This window comes from Nilaparvata lugens, chromosome 1, assembly GCF_014356525.2.
Source record: "Nilaparvata lugens isolate BPH chromosome 1, ASM1435652v1, whole genome shotgun sequence".
Lineage (NCBI taxonomy): Eukaryota > Metazoa > Arthropoda > Insecta > Hemiptera > Delphacidae > Nilaparvata > Nilaparvata lugens.
The window spans coordinates 50,203,553-50,223,912 of NC_052504.1; the positions used below are offsets into that span (position 1 = coordinate 50,203,553).

Below are 20,360 nucleotides of genomic sequence, written 5' to 3' on the forward strand. Positions count from 1 at the left end.
TCGGCGCCCATGTTTAGTATCACACATTAGCATTATTTGATACACATTATGTAATAAAATAAGCTACTTTCGGTTTAATTGGTTCCTTGACTCTTCATTTTATTGTAAGTCTGTATACGTAGTTAATTAAGCTTATTATCACAAAGAGATTTATATTGCTACCATTATCTTTCAAATAAAGAATAAGATATGCATACTATTATATACTATGATAAGAATATATATGTATAGCCTAGGCCTACATAATAATTATGTGTATGGTACTCCAAGACTGAGATTGATGTACGGGTTTGAGGCATCAAAAAATTAGACATAGCACATATATAGTAGGCCTGGGCTTGTTGAGTCGAAACTTTCTATGACTTGTTCTGTAAAAGTAGCTTATCTTTTATTTTTAATAGTTGAACCATTTCTAAACCGTCCAATCTGAAAATTCAGTTGATTCTTATGATGAAAACCATGCAAGCATACTTTCAGAAAAAGTAAGAAAATCGTTAAGGCTTTTAGTTTTTTCATTTTCACTCTTGTAATTACAATTGAAACAAGTAGAATAAGAAATTGAATTGATAACATTGAAAGCTAAAATAATGTGGGTTCATTGAAAATGGATAATTGAAAAAGAATCACGTACAGCGCAGCATGATGAATATGAAGTATCAGATTGATATTATTATCATTATTGAATGATTATTCATCTTTTATTATTCGTTCACACATCCATTTCTCTATTCCACCCATCTCGTCATTCATTACACAAGAGCCCTCAGTGAAAAGTTCACATATGAAAGTAAAGCATTAGCAGAATTAGACAGAAACTGAAGTCTGAGGCAATACTGTAATGTCCGTCCCATCCGAATCCCATCCTTCTGTTCATTTGAACAACAGAAAGAATTAAATAAAGTACAGGTACCATTCAAAGTGATTCTCGCATGACAATTAGGAAGCAACGCTGCCTCATGATACAAATACAAATTTTACACAGAAGTTGGAAGCTCACCATTTTTGGACGTTTGTCTGTTTATCAAAGGTGGAAAAGAATAATCCAGACAAATTCCCCTGAAAAATATCTTACAGAGATAAGTTGATGTATTTTTAAGGGGAAAATATTCAAGATTCTCCACTAGAAAGTTAATTTGGCTATAGAGTACTCTAATGTAGGAACTGTGAGGTTGTTTGAAAGTTGTATCTCATCAATATAATAGTTTTCAGTTTTTCACAGCATTCTGGCTTATTGTGATCGTTGAAGGGTTGAAAGAAGTAAATTCAAGTGTAATCGTAGTTTGTTGCAATATAATTGCTACGTCTTTATTTTCTTTATTGGTGTTCTGCTCCAATAGAGGAACTTAACAATGTTGGCTTTACGTCATTTATAAGTTTTCAAGGTAATATAAATTGGATAAGTTCAGTATTTAATAAATTTATTGATGTTTTTTTTCTTTGTACAGTATCACTCTACTTTCTATTACGGTTTTCTCGAGAATCAATTGCTATGAATTTCATGATCTGATAATTCACATTTAAATGTTATTTGAATTATATAATTTATCGGTAAACATATATTTCTCCATATTTTTTAGCATCTGGTTTATTTGATATACGGTAACTTATGTTTAAAAGAATAATATTTTCCAACATCTGGTCTACTTTATATATGTATTATTGAATGAGCGTCAGCGAGTTCTCACTTTTGACTGAAGGCCATACAGTAGTCGTTGTCCGTCTGTCCGACAATAACTTTTGAAAGATATGATCAATCAGCTTCAAAATTTTGAACACATTCTTCGACCCTTTTTACAGATCAAATTCGTTGGATAACAAAATTTACCGACTTCTTCGTCCTTTCTCAGGATATTAACTTAACAAATAACATTGAAAGTGCATAAGAAAAAAAGTGATTTATCAGTTAGTCAGCTGGAGTATTCATTGCTTGCAATTACTAGACCCTCTACAGTTTTTCCATTCATTCTTCATAACATCAGCTGAGGCTATTTGGGAGCTATCACACAGACAGTCCTCTATGCGCTGACACACATGATTTCAGCTGGCTAATATACAACATAATTTACATCTTTTACATCAACAAACTGAAATGGTTTGATATATCAATGTGCGGTTTTCGCCATTATTCATTTTCTTTATTGAGCTCATCGAAAAGAAGTGACTTATCTCTATTTTTTGTAGGTAGTGTATTTCAATTTCAAGTTGAAGGCCATCTATACAACTCTGCTGCTGAGGAAAGTGATCCAAGCCAAGGAAGACCCAAAGCTGATCGATGATTGAGATTACTATGGGAACAAAAGACTAGAGCCGGCTGGATCTCTTCTCTCACTCATGTTCGAAGACTGCGTCAAGACATTCAACAGTGAAGTAAGTTGATCATCTCCTTTCTTTATACAATATCTTACGTAGATGTCACGTAGAAAGTGTGTGATGAATGAAATTATTTCCATTAACTATGCTAATGCTTCTTACAGAACAGTTTTCAAGAAACTTGTACGATGTTATTATACAAAATTCATTTATTTCATAGAAAATATATACAATTGGGGTTAAAACAACAGCATTACCCAAAATTATTTTACAAGGAATTCGCTGGGACTATACTTATGAGTATTTATCACAAGATTGTTTCTGAAATCCCTTAGAATGTTAGAAACATGAACATTTCAAATATTTCATTATTAGGTACTCAGAAAATTGTAGTTTCCACTGTATTAGCTAATATCTCGTCATTTTCAAAACCACTACTGAAATTTCAAACGTTTTCAACATTAGTGAATATTCTTAATTACAATAGGCCTATTCATGGTCCAGGGAAATTTAATGTGAATAGACATAAATATTATGTAATTATCTAGTCATTTTAAATGCATTTTTTAATGTATTACCTACTTGATTCATAGTTGAAGATGATTGCTGAGATCAAAGCAGCTCAATTCGACATTGTCAGACATATGCGACAGGATTCGATAACAAAGACATATTGGTGCATGCCATTTTAACGGTATCGGTAAGTTGTTTTATTTAATCAGCTAGGACCAAAATAATTCATATAAGTAGAGATATAAGAGATGTATACGCGAAATTATTTAGTTATAAATAATTTATTTCATTCATCCTCAATTCAAAAGCTTAGGTATTGAACGAGCGTTAAGCTGCGTTTACACCAAAGTTAATAACTTAATCCCTATAGATTCTATTTGATTGAACATAACTTATCATACACATGATGAACATATGTGTTTGTCAAGCTCCGTTCAATCTAATAGAATCTATAAGGATTAAGTTATTGACCGAGCGAAGTGAGGTCTAAGATTCAAGTTGAAGGTTTGGCATTTCTCTTAATGTTTAAATGTTTAAATGTTTAAATGTTTAAATGTTTAAATGTTAAATGTTTAATGTTTAAATGTTTAAATGTTTAAATGTTTAAATGTTTAAATTTTAAATGTTTAAATGTTTAATGTTTAAATGTTTAAATGTTTAAATGTTTAAATGTTTAAATGTTTAAATGTTTAAATGTTTAAATGTTAATGTTTAAATGTTTAAATGTTTAAATGTTTAAATGTTTAAATGTTTAAATGTTTAAATGTTTAAATGTTAATGTTTAAATGTTTAAATGTTTAAATGTTTAAATGTTTAAATGTTTAAATGTTTAAATGTTTAATGTTTAAATGTTTAAATGTTTAAATGTTTAAATGTTTAAATGTTTAAATGTTTAAATGTTTAAATGTTTAAATGTTTGAATGTTTAAATGTTTATAATTTGTAAAGTATCGAATTTGGGTAGATAAAAATCCCTAACCGAAATAGTAATAGGTCTGAAAATAAAGTAACTGGCTAATATCGCCAAATAGATAATAACTAAGATTAGATAGCATCAGCTTGTTCTGGCTAAACGGTACAAAAACCTAAAAAGGATTTGAAGGAATTTGTTGCTAATAAATAGATTATTATATAAATATTTTGAAGATTGAGGTTAGGTACATATATTCACGGATCGGTGACCTAGAGATCGATCAAATCGAGCAACGTAGAATCTGACCAAAACCCCTTGGCAGAGCTCTATTGCAATCAAACGGTATGCAATGTGAAAAAACACATGATCACGTGGCTAATTATTAGGTAGCATGAAATTAATATTAATGTATAGAATATTAGCTAGCATGTAAAGAGCATAACCAATAAACCAAATAAAATAATTAAGTGTATTCAGGAAATAGGAGGTACCAGGCGCATGAATACCGAATAAAATTTGCATGCACCAATAGCAAAACGGCAGTTAATAGGCGGCAACTGTAGGCCAATTCAAAAATATTTCTATATATTATATAAATGTACTGGATTTGTGTTTAAACTTTGTATAGTCTATGTTATCGATATGGCTCGAAAGCAAAGAAATTATTAATCATACAATCTAAGTAATATTTTGGTATTTTTTGTAAGATCTATTTGAACCTAAATGGCGGAGGACTAAGATATTCAAATTTTATGTTAATTTGAAAGTCGGAAATGAGATTTGTAAAAATTGAGAAAGGAGAACCAGCACTCGCCAACCAAATGCCACCATAAGAGGACCCCAAATATTTTAGAGCGTAGTACCTTGCTAATAAATTTGTAAAAGTTAAAGTTAAATCACATTATTAAATTTCTTAAAGGACTTCGTGATGTTATTGTAAAGCAGAAGTCATTTTCATTTTAAAATAAATTTATAACCCTTTGGAAGAGACGATTCCGGAGAAGATTTTCGACACGTGAGTGATAAATATTGAATTAGTGATGGGCGCCCTAGTGCTTCGAATTAATCTAATAAGCAAAGCTAGCTCATCGAAAGGGTTTTTATTATAAATTAAGAAATTAATAAGAGTAATACTTGCGCAAGTAAAAAGTAGTATTAAAGGTATTTTATTAAAAGGAAAAAGATAGATCAATACATTTCAGAAATTTCTATTGAATCAAAGAAGTATAAAATCTAGGCTATTAAAACATATGCATATGATATTAATTTTTGCAATATAATTTGCGATAGTTTATTATAGCTCTAATTCACTAGATGAATGGCTCTACCTATTCCATCAGGTGCCGAATCTTGCACCCTGAGATAAAAATATATATTCGATATAAAGAAATCTACTAAGTACTAGAGATTTTAATATATATATATATTTGGATTATTAGTGGCTAATTTATCAAGCTGATCTTAAAGCACATATTTTTAGTTGAATTGTCCAAGTCGACAAGTATTAGCAAGTGCATATCGCAGCTACATGCAAAAGAATCCATATGAATTTTAAGATAAAGGCACATGGTAATGATTCGTGCCATAAATCTAGAATATAAAATTTAGCCTGTGATATTTTACTGATTTCAATTATTGTTCTATTTTTATATTATATTTTTTATCGCTCTTTATATATTTTTTGCCTCGATCTATTTTCTTTTGCATTATTGTTTAATATATGTATGAAATGTTTATGGTGTGCAATTTATTTTTATTCCTCAACACTATAGTATAAGTATCATATTTATATATATTTATTTTTATTGAATTATAAGAGTTATAGGAGAGGCCCATACCGAGGCCTAGAAAGATTTTTATGAGACTGAATCCTATTAAAAAACCACGACCTAAATATATGATTATATCGAATATCTCATGCTTTACCGACTGATGCCAAGCAGGAGGCTAATCGTTATTTAAATATAAAGAATAACGTGACATAAAACATGGCGCCCAACGTGATAGGCCACGGATACGGCATAAAACATGCCGTACCAACGTGGGACTGATGATGAGAGCCGAGCTCATTGAATAATTATTTGAAATTAAGTCAATAATCATATTGAAAATTATAGATAACTTATACGAGTATTGAGGAAAACGGGCGAAGTAAAATTTGTATTACTTTTTGGGGAACCAAATAGCTTTAAATAAAAAGAAATTATATGTTTTAAAGAAAATTTTATATCATTATTACTGTAAAAAATATATTTTATAGAGAGAGCTATTATATTTTATGGGCCTAAACTGCTAGTCAGAAATCAATGAATAGTATTATATATTATAAGAGCTAAGTAATAAATAGGTTACCTGGCTTGTAATGTCCATAGGCCTATCCTCATTTGTGTCCTTATTAATGCCTTGTTGGCCAAAACTTTCACTTTTTTAACAAACACTTGACACTTAATCCATTTTTAAAATATGAGTCTCTTTTCGTCCACGCAAAGTAAGGTAGCAGACACACTGCAGACGGCGATAGTAGCGGAGATCGACGCTGAGGGGGGCGTGATGGAGTCCAACGCCCAGATCTCTTCAATCACCGCCAAGAATCCTGTGAACAGTAATAAACCGTTAAATGTCTCCCAAGAAGCAATAAGAAGGGTTATAGTAGAGGGGATGATCAAGTCATTTTCTAATAGTTTAGAAAAAACAATGACCATGGTAATGAAGGACTTGAAGGCGGAAATGAAGGAAATGCGGGAATCATTGAAGGATACATCGGTAAGAACGGGTAAGGAAACTGCGGACACAATACCAGCATCTACCGCTGAAAATCAAGAACTAATTACAACCGATTTAACAGCAAAAATAGATACTGTCACTTGTGAGTTAAACGAAAGAATAGATAACCTACCAGCACAAAACACTTCGCAAATTCATGAAATAGCTCACCAAATTCTGATATAAATCAAAACATAGTACAACATAATTCATTGGAGACAGCCGTTGGAGAACAGCAATTATTTTCATCTGAATTAAATGCCGAAGTAGTAGATAATGAAACAGAAGCTTCTAGTCATTGGAAACAGGCCCAAGAGAAGTTAGTACAACTTGAAAGTCAAATACATCAATTTCCGCACGAGAATATAGAGCCTATTCCCATAGCAACGTTTGATTCACTACACAGTTTCAATGAATTAGGCCGTTTTGACAATACAGACCGCTATCTCCAACCTAAAGAATTATAGATCAGATAAAACTAGTTCAATCATTAACACCCACCTCTTGGAATTTTTGGCGTCTTCGATTATCCAGTTTGTTAAGCGGTGAACCCCTGATGTTCTTTCGGAGTAGAGTCCATGAATTTACATCATTGGATGAGTTTGTAGCTGTCTTCCTGGAACAGTATTGGAGCAGAAGTAAACAGTTGGACGTGCTAGCGGACATTATATCATGCGATTTCACCCTAACTTAGACGGTGCATGTACCACTTTCGTCACTGCCCTACAGTTTAAAAATTCTCAATTGAGCGAGCCCATTAATGAATCGGCATTAGCAAGTATTATTTTAAAGAAGCTACCGTATCAAGTTAGAATGGCACTCACCACACAACCCATTACTGATTGCAAACAGCTGATAAATCATTTATATGGCATACAGTCTGTGATGGCAATATCAAACCACCGTTCAGACCAGAGATACGCACAAAATCAACATAACTCAAAATTTAATCAGTATAACAGCCAAAATTATGAACCGGTATCATATGATCGCTACCGATCCGCCCTCAATTTGAACGCCGCTATGAGCACAGGCAAAATGGTAACTGGAATAATGAAAAATTTCAAAATTGCACAACCAACCACTATGCCCAGCAGAGCAACCGTAGGAATCACTATGATGGCCGTGATCGATTAAACTCAAATAATAATCACACTCAGAACAATTACAACAGGAATTATAAACCGCCACCTCAACAAGTAAGCACAAATTATACATTAGCACATGCAATAGGATTGAATCAACAAAAAACCCAGAACCCAGCACCCAACGACCCGCCACCAGATATACAGAAAACTACACCTAAACAATTATGTCTATATGATACCCCCATATAACAATACAAGACAGCCTACCACCAAAACCAGCCGCAAACATCCACCCCTCTTGAGCCTTATATTCCCGCCGACGATCCATCACGCAGGAAGAGCAGCCCGCATATCCAGAGACCGCCACCATGTATCTGCACGTCACACCCGCGCATCAAGAGACCGTCACCATACTACCTGTTTTGACCACCACCATGCATCCACACACAGAGCCTACACCCGCGCATCATTCGACCCCACAGCAGACAAAGGACCCGGACCGAGAGGACAACATCCAGGACAAGAGGAGCGAGCACCGCAAGGCCCGGAGACGGAGGCGCCCGAAGACACACGGCCGACATCAGGACAGAGAGGAAGGCATCCAGGACAAGAGGAGCGACCACCGCAAGGCCCGGAGACGGAGGCGCCCGAGGACACCCGACCGGCATCAAGAACGAGAGGACGGCATTCGGGAGAAGAAGATGCATCGCAAGGCCTGGAGGCGAAGAAAAGGAGGAACCGCGCGCGCGCATACCGGCCGCATGCACGGTTCAAACGCCCGAAGAGGACACCGGACCGACACCGAGGAGGACAGGAGCGGACCGACGGCGTGCATCCGCGGCACATACACTTTAAAGGCTATGATCAGCGATGTGACCGAAAAAAGGAATCAAATAATTGGAACAAAAATGGAACTGGTAACAAAGCAACTATGGATTCATGCGCGGACAATAAATTGGATTATTTGTGGGAACTAATAAAGAACAGATGGTGGCTAATAAGATTGGAAGAATTAAAAAATAATACTAAGAAAGTGAAAGTACCTGGATATTATGCTATTGAAAAGATGATAAATGTTTGTATATGGTGTTTAATGTTTGTTATGATGGCTGTGATATTAATAAAATACTGTGTTGTAGATATGATGGAAAATATTGTATTGTTATTATTAATGAATCTATGATTGATAATTGGAAATTTAATATTATAAAAATGTTTATTGTTGTGAGCCTAATGAGTTATAATGAGCCGAAATCAAGAATATTAGATGAAAATAAGAGGAAAGATGAATTAAGACTACAGGATGAATCAGAAAAGAACAGATTGAAAGAAATTATTATTAAAGGAACAAGGAGTTATTTGAAGAAAGAATACACAAGATACAAGGGCTTTAAATTTATGAAGGATAGATTAATAATAGGACAGCCTCAACAATCAACAGCAGATAATCAACCGGCCTACAGCAACATCTACAAACAGAATGCAAGAAGATGCAAGTAAATCACAACATTTTCTACATGCTATATCGTCAAATTTGAAAAAATATGATAAGCAATCAAAGAAAACACCACTATCAAGCCAATTACTAACCTTTCGTAATAAATTTAATATTGGTGATGCCACCTCGTGTCAACAAATCAGATTTTTCGTTTCCTTCCAACTATCAAAACCTGCAACAAGCAAGGGAGTAATTTTTAAATATATAATTAAATTAGTTACATCAAATAAAAAAGGACACAAGCGGGGATAAAATATTTAAGAATTGTTAATTACCTTTAAAGAGGAAAAATGTAGAAGCTAGGTTACTTGGCAAGACTCAACAACCAGTTCTGACGTAAGCAATGTAAAACGTAGAACCAACAATCAGCTGGCCAAAGCCACCAGAATCAAATGAATGTAACGTCTGTTAAACACATGATTATAAAAAAGAAGCACTGTACCCAAAAAGTTATCTATTACTGTTATTTATTATATTTATTAATGTTAGTATATTTATTTATATGTTTTATATTTATTACCTTTAGTGATGCCACGTTTGTTACCTGAAAAAACCTAAAGTGAATGCAAGCTACCAAAAAACCAAAGAGCCATTAGCAAAAGAAAAGTATTGTACCTGATGTATAGAAAATTATTTATATTAAGACCTAAGAAGTACTATAAGATATAAGCCCAGAAGTTTTGTAAATTGAAATTATTGTCTGAAAAGAATCAATTGTGAGAATCATGAAATGTGTGTAGTTAGGTTGGCGGCCCTGTGAGCGGTGATTTCAAAAATTACTATGTTTAAGTGTTGTCAGGAGGAGTGCGTTTAGAAGTTTATATTTATGATATTTTATGTGTGTTGAGGAGGAGAATTTGTTATTGTATTTGATAAAGGTATAAAGGAGATGCAGCAGATATGTCTGCGAACTGTGATAGAAGTATGAGAGTATAATTTATAAATAAAGTATAGTATATATCGATGTATTGAAGGGTGGGTTTTCATTAAAAACATTGTGATTCTCAAATATTTTGAATTCAAACCCAGGGGCGCGTGTAAAGTATCGAATTTGGGTAGATAAAATCCCTAACCGAAATAGTAATAGGTCTGAAAATAAAGTAACTGGCTAATATCGCCAAATAGATAATAACTAAGATTAGATAGCATCAGCTTGTTCTGGCTAAACGGTACAAAAACCTAAAAAGGATTTGAAGGAATTTGTTGCTAATAAATAGATTATTATATAAAATATTTTGAAGATTGAGGTTAGGTACATATATTCACGGATCGGTGACCTAGAGATCGATCAAATCGAGCAACGTAGAATCTGACCAAAACCCCTTGGCAGAGCTCTATTGCAATCAAACGGTATGCAATGTGAAAAAACACATGATCACGTGGCTAATTATTAGGTAGCATGAAATTAATATTAATGTATAGAATATTAGCTAGCATGTAAAGAGCATAACCAATAAACCAAATAAAAATAATTAAGTGTATTCAGGAAATAGGAGGTACCAGGCGCATGAATACCGAATAAAATTTGCATGCACCAATAGCAAAACGGCAGTTAATAGGCGGCAACTGTAGGCCAATTCAAAAATATTTCTATATATTTATATAAATGTACTGGATTTGTGTTAAAACTTTGTATAGTCTATGTTATCGATATGGCTCGAAAGCAAAGAAATTATTAATCGTACAATCTAAGTAATATTTTGGTATTTTTTGTAAGATCTATTTGAACCTAAATGGCGGAGGACTAAGATATTCAAATTTTATGTTAATTTGAAAGTCGGAAATGAGATTTGTAAAACTTGAGAAAGGAGAACCAGCACTCGCCAACCAAATGCCACCATAAGAGGACCCCAAATATTTTAGAGCGTAGTACCTTGCTAATAAATTTGTAAAAGTTAAAGTTAAATCACATTATTAAATTTCTTAAAGGACTTCGTGATGTTATTGTAAAGCAGAAGTCATATTCATTTTCAAATAAATTTATAACCCCTTGGAAGAGACGATTCCGGCTACCATATTCCCGGACCACATGGAGTTGGATCGACATCGGCGGCTTACAAGAAGATTTTCGACACGTGAGTGATAAATATTGAATTAGTGATGGGCGCCCTAGTGCTTCGAATTAATCTAATAAGCAAAGCTAGCTCGTCGAAAGGGTTTTTATTATAAATTAAGAAATTAATAAGAGTAATACTTGCGCAAGTAAAAAGTAGTATTAAAGGTATTTTATTAAAAGGAAAAAGATAGATCAATACATTTCAGAAATTTCTATTGAATCAAAGAAGTATAAAATCTAGGCTATTAAAACATATACATATGATATTTAATTTTTGCAATATAATTTGCGATAGTTTATTATAGCTCTAATTCACTAGATGAATGGCTCTACCTATTCCGTCAGGTGCCGAATCTTGCACCCTGAGATAAAATATATATTCGATATAAAGAATCTACTAAGTACTAGAGATTTTAATATATATATATTTGGATTATTAGTGGCTAATTTATCAAGCTGATCTTAAAGCACATATTTTTAGTTGAATTGTCCAAGTCGACAAGTATTAGCAAGCGCATATCGCAGCTACATGCAAAAGAATGCATATGAATTTTAAGATAAAGGCACATGGTAATGATTCGTGCCATAAATCTAGAATATAAAATTTAGCCTGTGATATTTTACTGATTTCAATTATTGTTCTATTTCTTATATTATATTTTTTATCGCTCTTTATATATTTTTTGCCTCGATCTATTTTCTTTTGCATTATTGTTTAATATATGTATGAAATGTTTATGGTGTGCAATTTATTTTTATTCCTCAACACTATAGTATAAGTATCATATTTATATATATTTATTTTTATTGAATTATAAGAGTTATAGGAGAGGCCCATACCGAGGCCTAGAAAGATTTTTATGAGACTGAATCCTATTAAAAAACCACGACCTAAATATATGATTATATCGAATATCTCATGCTTTACCGACTGATGCCAAGCAGGAGGCTAATCGTTATTTAAATATAAAGAATAACGTGACAAATTATGTTGCGCATAATAGATTTCCATGAAATTTGACAGATATGTTCCTTTTTCAATTGCGTGTCGACTTATATACAAGGTTTTTGGAAATTTTGCATTTCAAGGATAATATAAAAGGAAAAAGGAGCCTCCTTCATACGTCAATATATTAAGAGTAAAAATCAGACTATAGAATTATTCATCATAAATCAGCTGACAAGTGATTACACAGATGTGTGGAGAAGCCAGTCTATTGTTGTATTTAACATAAGGTCTATACTTCCAATCAGGTACTTGTGGATGAGAATACTGCGTGAGGTCTACTGTTCACAGAACTACTATAGTGAGGTCCACTTTATAATGACAGTGGATAAAGATAGAAGAATTATTAATAGCGATGCCACAGTATACATACAGTACGGAAACTTGGCTAGTACGCTGACGCTAAAATCCGCCATCTTGTTAGGAAGCGCCGCATTGTAATAGTATTGATGGTAGGTTCGGATCAATTCAATGATCCGGATCAATTGATCTCGTTCACTGCTACGAGCCAATCAGAAAACCAGGATTGGAACTTCCCAAGGTCACGTGACGTGTTTAGTATTTGGGTCATGTAAAAAGCATTGGTTAGATAGGCGATTGATTTCAAGTTTGACCCACTATAGTTAACATTTTGTCAATAACTTTGGTGTAAACCCAACTTTACGGTAACGAGTTCTCACTTTTGGCTTACCAAAGGCCTAAGTCGTCCGTCTGTTTGTTCTACAATAACTTTGGAAAGAATTGATCAATCAACTTCAAATTTTGAACACGTATTCTTCAAACCTTTTTACAGGTCAAGCTCTTTGGACAACAAAATTGACTCACTCCTTGATCCTTTTTCAGAATATAAAAATAACATTGAAAGTGCATAAGAAAAAAATGTTGTGATTTAGTCAGCTGAAGAATTCATTGCATGCAATTACTACAGTTTTTCCATTTTCTCATTCATAACAGCAGCTGATGCTATTTGGGAGCTATCACACGCGCTGACACATGACTTCAGCTGGTTAATATACAACATAAATTTACAACTTTTACATCAACAAAATGATACGGGTTGATATATTATAAATGTGCGGTTTCCGCTATTTATTTTCACTTTGAACTCTGTATCGAAACCATAAGACATGACCACCATTTCATTAAAAAAAATTTGAATTCGTTTAGTAGCGATTTTCAAAAGATTACAATACAACAGTTCATGAGCGATTTCTCCAACCCTGGGGATCCCTATAGTATGTAAAAAAATGAAATAAATAAACCAGCTGCTAAAGAATATGGAATACCATGCTTGCTGATGAATAATAATTCATTTTGACACATGAAAATGGCCTGAGTTATGGCCAATCTAAAGTGTAACTAATCTAGAAAACTATAGATTGGCCATGTCTGAGTGCTCAAAACTAGTTCGTGTTTATACAGGGTGATTCTTAATTATGGTAAAATAATTTAATACGTGATAGTAGAGGTAAAAATAAGAAAAAAAGTTCTTATAAACATATATCCATAAACGCTACATTAGCGAGCTATACAGAGTGAAAGATTTTGCCCGGAACTCAGTTCCTCTGATGAAATACACAGATGCTGAATTGTTTGGGGACTAGTTTTTGAAAAAAATATGCTGGATTCATATGGAAAAATATCTGAAAAATTGAATAAAACTAGTCTGGAAGCTGTAGTGTTAGTAGTTTTTGAGAAAAAAGTTGAAATATTCAAAAAATCCAAGTATAAAAACACAGACTTCTACGTTTGATGCTCAATAACTTTCTTCAATGACCAGTAAACATATAATTTTTTGAAATAAAAACTGTAGAGAATTTAATTCTGAAAAGAATGATGTAAGCTGTGTAAACTAAATTTAAATAATAGTTGAATGAAATGTATTCTTATGTAGTACATTACACCACAAAAATTTGTTGTGTTATGAGGAGAGAACTAATAACTCATAGGTTGTAGCTGATTGCAAATAAAACATGGATTTAAATAATAGCTGTTCCAAAACAGATGATTCATTTTGTTTTAAATAAGAAATCATTTAAAAGAAATTATCAGCTGAAAATTATTTTGAGACAATTTTTTAGCTCACTGTTAGGAGTGGCCGTAGTCGAGTGGATCAGATGCTGGCTTCATGATTCAGAGGCCCGGGTTCAAATCCCGGCCCGGGCAAGATATTTATCTCGGGCCACTCCCGTGTTTCGGATGGACACGTTAAGCCGTCGGTCCCGGCTGCCTAAAAAGCAGTCGTTAGGTCATGTCAGAGGCCCTGAAATTGATCAGTTGCGACCTGAAAACTCTGACACCAGACCTGAGCCAGCCAGGTCACTCGATATTATTATTATTATAGCTCACTGTTGAACAAAACAACAAACTGTAAGTTAGGCCTACTGTAACCGCGCTGTGTTTTTTGTTTAATCTATTAACCAGTTATTTGTAACCATTTCACTTTGCTTTTGTGTAAAGTGTTAATTTTTTTTAAAAAATGGCAGGTGATTTTAGACATTATCCATACTCCGAATTAGCTGACATGCATTTAATGTATGGGTTGGTCACTGTAATATTACTGAAGCAAGACTTTTGTATCAAGAGAACTTTCCTAACCGAGTATGCCCAAGTTTAAGGTTTTTTGTCACTATTCATCAACGTCTGTCTGAAACTGGTTCTTTGATATCCAAAGAGCACATTTATGCAGGCAGACCCCGATCTACTATGACTGTTGAGTTAGAAGAACTAGTTCTTAATTAAATTTATGAGCATCCAGAGAAGAGCACGAGAGAATTGTCAGTGCAGTTTAATGTCAATCAATCTATTATTTGGAGGATACTAAAAGAGCAACAATTACATCCATACCACCTCCAGAAAGTTCATACTCTACTGCCACGAGACTGTATTCTCCGTGCTGGTATTTGCCGATGGTTTTTAGGAAAACTTGTTAACTCAAACTTTCCAACAACCGTTTTATTTACCGACGAGGCACACTTTACAAGAACAGCTATCGTTAACGTCCACAACTAACATATTTGGGCAGATGAGAATCCTCATGCCATCAATCCTAATCGTCCACAACATCAGTTTTCAGAAAACATTTGGGCAGGAATCATAGGAGATCATCTACTTCTGTTCGAGCTTCCTCCCAGGATTAATGGCATAATCAACTTAAACTTTTTGAGAGAGGAGCTATTTATCTTACTTGAAGATGTACCTCTTCAGTTGCACCAAAACATTTAGTTTATGCATGATGGAGCTCCAGCACAATTCAGTGTTGCTGTTCGTGAACACCTGAATCACAGCTTTCCAAATCAACGGATAGGCCGAGGTGGGCCAGTACCATGGCCAGCTAGGTCACCACACTTAAATCCTTTGGATTTTTATCTTTGGGGACACTTGAAAACCTTAGTATACAAAACTCCGATTGATAGCCTACCATTGAAGAACTCAGATTAAGGATTTTGAGCGGAATAGAAATGATAAAGCAGACTCCTGGAATATTTGAACGGGTCCGACAATCGATGAGAAGACGTCTGAACATATGCATTCAGATCAACGGAGGTCACTTTGAACATCACCTTTAGTCTTTTGGTATAAGTTTGATGTCATTTAGATATCTTACTCTTATATAAAAATAAAACTTTTCATAAAAAACTGAATATTTTATTTGCAATCAGCTACAACCTATGAGTTATTAGTTCTCTCCTCATAAAACAGCAAATTTTTGTGGTGTAATGTACTACATAAGAATACATTTCATTCAACTTTTATTTAAATTCAGTTTACACAGCTTACATCATTCTTTTCACAATTAAATTCTCTACAATTTTTATTTCAAAAAAAATATTTGTTTACTAGTCATTAAAGAAAGTTATTGAGCATCAAACGTAGAAGTCTGTGTTTTTATACTTAGATTTTTTGAATATTTCAACTTTTTTCTCAAAAACTACTAACACTACAGCTTCCAGACTAGTTTTATTCAATTTTTCAGATATTTTTCCATATGAATCCAGCATATTTTTTTCAAAAACTAGTCCCCAAACAATTCAGCATCTGTGTATTTCATCAGAGGAACTGAGTTCCGGGCGAAATCTTTCACTCTGTATAGCTCGCTAATGTAGCGTTTATGGATATATGTTTATAAGTACTTCTTTTCTTATTTTTACCTCTACTATCACGTATTAAATTATTTTACCATAATTAAGAATCACCCTGTATAAAAAATTGTATTTGTATTTTCCATAATAATTGAAGTTATTTAATAGTTATCTGATCAACACAAACAATATCAAGTGTGGATGGAGAAATCGAAGAAGATTCTTCACAAATCTCTTTCAGTACCATACCGTACCGTAACTTATATACTCATATAGAATCTACTGCTGAACGAATTAACTTTTCACTTATAAATTTTTTCCTACTATTTGTTCTATTTTTCAATCTCAGAATATTTTTTCATCCACACCTTGACATTTATATTTCTTGAAACCTTGAGTAGGCGACATCATACAGCAGCAGACAGACTGAAGAAAAAATCAAACATCTGCATGCAGACGTCAGTAGACATAATTGAATAAAATACATTTTTGATGACGTGGCGAAGTTTGGACGGACGGCTGTGTGCATTGCAACATTCAAACTCCTGGGAAGGGATTCCTCCTCTGTCTATCTGCATACATCTGTCTGATGCTGCTGTGTGCGTTTGCGTTTATAGTGAGTGCCTTGAGGCAGGTCTTTGGATTATCCGTTGCATTTGTAGCCACCTTTTACTGTTGGCTTCTGTAATTGCTATAATAACTTACACTATTGATAACATTATTATGAATCTGCTAGACAATCATCATTTAATATATAGGTTGTAAATCATCTACGTTGAAACAGGTCAAATCAAATATTGAATACTGTATAAAACTGCATAGCTGATTGAGAATGCCATTTTTAATAAGAAAATACAGATTCCCACAAAATTCATAGACAAACATAATATATAATAAATAATACATATAACAATTAACATATAGAAAATAATAAACTTACTATGATACTATTAAACATCATTTAGTAATGTGCTATTAGTCTTCAGAGAATGGTTCACAATATAGAGCCATCATAAATATCTCATATTATTCATAGAAGAAGGTATTTTATAAATTATTAAACAGAAATATTTATTTTATTGTGGGTGATGACCACATGAGCTTTTCACTTGCGCGTAGGTAATGGAAAGTGCGTTGGTGAATTGGTGAGATGATCAAACCATCCATTCGTCCATACGATCGGTGGGATTCGAACCCAAGAACTAGGCGGTGCCAGCAGACCGAAGTTTGTAACGCTCCTTACCTAGAAACATCCAAACTTTGTTTGGATCAGACCAAAACAAAGGCTTGGTCTGAAATAAGACTAGTAGACCAACCCGGCCCGCAGAGTATTAAATTTATTCAAATTATTTAAACATTTTAAATAAAGTAAAAATACTGTAGGCCTACTAAAACATTGCGCAAAAAGTCTACGGCTTTCAAGATTGGAGAATTTAAAGTCGATTAAAGGCCGCCCTTTGTTTGCACAGTGTAGGCCTACGTTGAAAATTAATCCGAACATCCGACAGATTAGAGCAATCTATGGAATCATTCATAATTTATAATAATTAATGTGTTCCATTCTATGTTCAAACTACCAGCAACTGATCATTTCAGTTTAAACTTACACCATGCAGAATGCCTGAGTGTTAATGGTCAACCCACGAGCATAGCGACTGAATTTAATATGATGAAGCAGTGTGCAGTGAGAATATATTGCATGGTAGCATTGAGAAGGAAACATTGAACCACAAAAAAACATTATAAGACTCTAGCGAATTCGCTAAAATATTTTTCTCCCAATAGAGTTCTATACAGGGTGTTTCAGGATTAGTGTCGAACATTTTAAGGTATTGTTCCTGGATGATAGGATACTAGAAATGTCGTATTTGAAGTGTTCGAAACTCAACGGTTATCTTTATAGCTGCCATTTTGTTTTTTTCACTTGGGAATTTTTATCTCAAGAACGAAATGTTGTATTGATCTGAAATTTGGCATGAATATTCATGCTATAAAGACTCAACTTTACATTCATTACTTCTACACTTAAAATAGGATTCGAGTTACAACCCCTAAGTCATCCCATTATGAGGGGTTGAAATTCAGTTGTATGTCAAAAGGTAGAGTATTTGTCCAATAACTTATCCTGAAAGTTACAGTATTATATCTACAATAGTCTCCAATTTATTGAAGGGTTCCCATACATATGACCCACTCTGTATAATATCCTTTTCTAGATATGAAGAGCTTTCGAAGGCGGTTGTTTAAGATGTTCGAAATGTCTCACAAAAATCAATCACATTTCTGTCAAGATAGGAATAATCTTTCTTAACGACGACCATAACTCAGTGCATTGGCATTAGCTGTGGCTATAGCGCCGCCTCCGCCACCCCCAAAGGGACCAGTGCCGCCCCCGACTGCAAAACTGTTGGCCTGAGCCATACTGAAACCGCCTCCAAAACCTCCACCTCCATAAGGATAACCTGGACGCCTTTTCGTCACTCTCTTTTTCCTTATCAACTTTTTCTGCTTCTTCAATGCTTGCTCTGGTTGTGATGTCTGTCTCCTCAATGTTTCATCTAGGCTTTCCGGCTGCAATGCTTGGACAAAGATGCGAACGGGAATTGTCCTCTTACGTGCCACATTCTCACGCAAGTTTCGTGTAACATTCACTTCAGTGCACAGGAAGAATGGCAGATTCAGAGCTGTCTTTGATTCGGGTGTGCATTCGAAAATTGTCTTCGCCGTTGTCACTGCAAAACAAGTTTGAAATAGAGTGTTCAAATAATTTGTGTGTTGAGCCTTCCAGAAAATAATCACTATAGATTGAAATTCTATCTTTATGGGTTAAAGTTCTCAAATAATTTGAGTGGAGTCTTGCAAATAATCATTAGTCTGGAATTGTATGTTTATGGGGGCTGGTGTAGGCCTACTGTTCGATTATTCATCCAGCTTACAACATTTATTATCAACATCATCTTTATGAGTTTTTGATTTTTAAAAATAATAAAAAATCAGATAGCTACCCACCTATCGGTACTTAGGCCTAGCCTATATTGGTCTATATTTTTCTATTTTGGTCTTACAGAATAAAAGACGGTATTTTTAGAAAATCGTAGATCTATGTGTGAATAGTTTCAATGATGTCCATTATTATGACACAAATTTTATTCAATAGGTGAGTAATTATTGTATTAATTGAGTGTCTTAGAAAATCGTGGTACGGGTAACTACAGTTTGTAGGTATTCAAAAAATTAAAGAATTTGATAAATAGCTCTGTTGAAATATGGACACTTAGCAAAACGTGAAAAATAATTAGATTAATACGTAAATAAAATGACTGTACAGAGAATTTTAGCAATAAAATTATATTTTTTTTCAATATTAAAATTCTGGAAAAATATACATCACTGTGAAGATTCCTAAACGTTAACTCTGTATGATTGATTTAAACCGTGTAATAGTTTAGCTCTAGATGACCAAAGCTATTTTCTAAAAAAAATCATTCTAATAGATTTGAAATATAATAGCTTGCCTGATGCGACGACTAGTAGGCCTAAAGTTAGGACTGCCAAAACTATCATCGTGGCTCTCCAATAAATCCCCAGCCAGCGCAATATAGCCTATGTCGATATCCACCCATATTTAACCAGCCCTCATTCTCTAATGGTGTTATGAATTAATGTCTTTTTCGTTATGGTTGAATTTATCCACAGACGATGTTATTCTCTTGCTAATTAAGACTTATCTGGAACTGCGAAGATTCATTCAGACTGTTGGTGACAAGCTTTCACTAGATTTAATAGTCGAGTTGTAGAAAGCCAATATTTTCTCAATAGGCCTATATAGTCTAGGTTATTCAATAATACTGTTTCGATGAAGCCAATCTAAAGGGTATTGATTCAATAAAACTGTATACGCGAATGAGAAAGGCTCAACTTAATATTAATTCATACAATTAAAATGCTCTAGACTTGTTAGGGTTTTGCATCGGCCTTATAGTAAAACTTTTTCTCGTGACATATTTTAAAGTTTTTCAATTTTGATACTATCAAGTTACGGTACCAAAATGAAATACATTTCTAAAGAAATACTTTTTCATTATCTACACTTTTTGAGTCAGGAGCGTCTAAAGTTTAAATCTTAAGTCAT

General features: G+C 33.7%; 2 protein-coding genes across 7 annotated transcripts in view; one reads left to right on the plus strand and one right to left on the minus strand.

The window, feature by feature from the left end:
* Window positions 1-20,360, plus strand: part of LOC111048890 (keratin, type II cytoskeletal 1) — a 55,175-nt gene that overhangs the window by 29,752 nt on the left and 5,063 nt on the right. For 4 of the 6 annotated variants that reach the window (XM_039435950.1, XM_039435956.1, XM_039435932.1 and 1 more), the window contains exons 2-3: window positions 2,182-2,367; window positions 2,904-3,010. The gene's annotated coding sequence lies outside the window, so the exon portion shown is untranslated. The remainder of the gene's footprint in view (window positions 1-2,181; window positions 2,368-2,903; window positions 3,011-20,360) is intronic. The other 2 variants (XM_039435975.1, XM_039435966.1) reach the window with 1 other exon arrangement.
* Window positions 16,745-19,822, minus strand: LOC120353175. Its single transcript, XM_039435985.1, has 2 exons — window positions 19,744-19,822; window positions 16,745-18,960 (listed from the first exon to the last, which is right to left on the minus strand). The coding sequence occupies exons 1-2, from the start codon at window positions 19,790-19,792 to the stop codon at window positions 18,536-18,538; spliced, it is 474 nt and encodes a 157-aa protein (XP_039291919.1). The 5' UTR covers window positions 19,793-19,822; the 3' UTR covers window positions 16,745-18,535.

Bases quoted from the DNA above. Each gene is read 5' to 3' on its own strand.
- LOC120353175 (XM_039435985.1), bottom strand. From the start codon at position 19,792: ATGATAGTTTTGGCAGTCCTAACTTTAGGCCTACTAGTCGTCGCATCA. The intron at 18,961-19,743 runs GCAAGCTATTAT...CTTGTTTTGCAG, and splicing joins CCTACTAGTCGTCGCATCAG to TGACAACGGCGAAGACAATT.